Source organism: Trichechus manatus, unplaced genomic scaffold (assembly GCF_000243295.1).
Source record: "Trichechus manatus latirostris isolate Lorelei unplaced genomic scaffold, TriManLat1.0 scaffold00008, whole genome shotgun sequence".
Classification (NCBI taxonomy): Eukaryota; Metazoa; Chordata; class Mammalia; order Sirenia; family Trichechidae; genus Trichechus; species Trichechus manatus.
The window spans coordinates 1,742,993-1,743,764 of NW_004443944.1; the positions used below are offsets into that span (position 1 = coordinate 1,742,993).

At 67.4% G+C, this 772-nt stretch overlaps 1 protein-coding gene across 1 annotated transcript in view; it reads right to left on the reverse strand.

The window, feature by feature from the left end:
- Window positions 1-772, reverse strand: part of OSBPL2 (oxysterol binding protein like 2) — a 52,799-nt gene that overhangs the window by 8,547 nt on the left and 43,480 nt on the right. The window contains exon 10 of the mRNA XM_023741413.1: window positions 665-767. Within this exon, the coding sequence (XP_023597181.1) occupies window positions 665-767 (103 nt within the window). The remainder of the gene's footprint in view (window positions 1-664; window positions 768-772) is intronic.

A 772-nucleotide genomic window follows, 5' to 3' on the forward strand; every position in this document is an offset into this window, starting at 1 on the left:
GGGGGCCTCCTCAGCCCACATGGCAGGGGTTCCTTTCCTCCTGGGGGCACGACTGCCCCTTGGGGCCCCTCCCACCCCCTCAGTCTCCTGAGCAGCTCCTCAGCCTGCTGTGTGCCCACCACGGGGGCCACCCCAGAGTAGTCCACAGGGCACACTTTCCGGCCCAGGACACACCCCTAGCCAGGATGTCCAGCCCCTCCTTGCCTCCCCAGGCTGAGGGCGCCTGACCCCTCTCCCTCACAGCAGCCCATTGACTGTCTACATCACTGGGGTCCACACAGCTCCCCACAACCTCCCGCCCCAGCAACAGGACCCACCTATCTCCCGGCTCTCCCTTGTCTCCCTCCTCCCCACCCCACTGCCTAGCTGCCCCCTCCCCCCAGCCCACCCTCCACAAGCAGCCCATGCCACTCAGAGCCACCAGAGCCCCACGTCCTGGTCCCCACTGCCCCCACCCACATGTGCCAGCCTCCTCCCACAGGGACCTTCCTGCTGTCCCCCAGAATCCTATACCCTGGTCCCCAGTGCCCCCACCTGCACACATCAGCCCCCTCCCACGGGGACCTGCCCGCTGTCTCCTCACCCCCAGTGTCCCCACCTAAGCATGCCAGCCTTCTCCCCCGGGGACCATCCCACTGTCCCCTCTCCCCCAGTGTCCCCAGACCTGGGCCGAGTTGGGGGGCCGCATGTTGATCCTCCAGAGTAGCCTGCTGCCCGGGATGACCTGCATCGTCTCCTGCGTCTCCGGCACGTTGTCAGCCACGTCACTGTC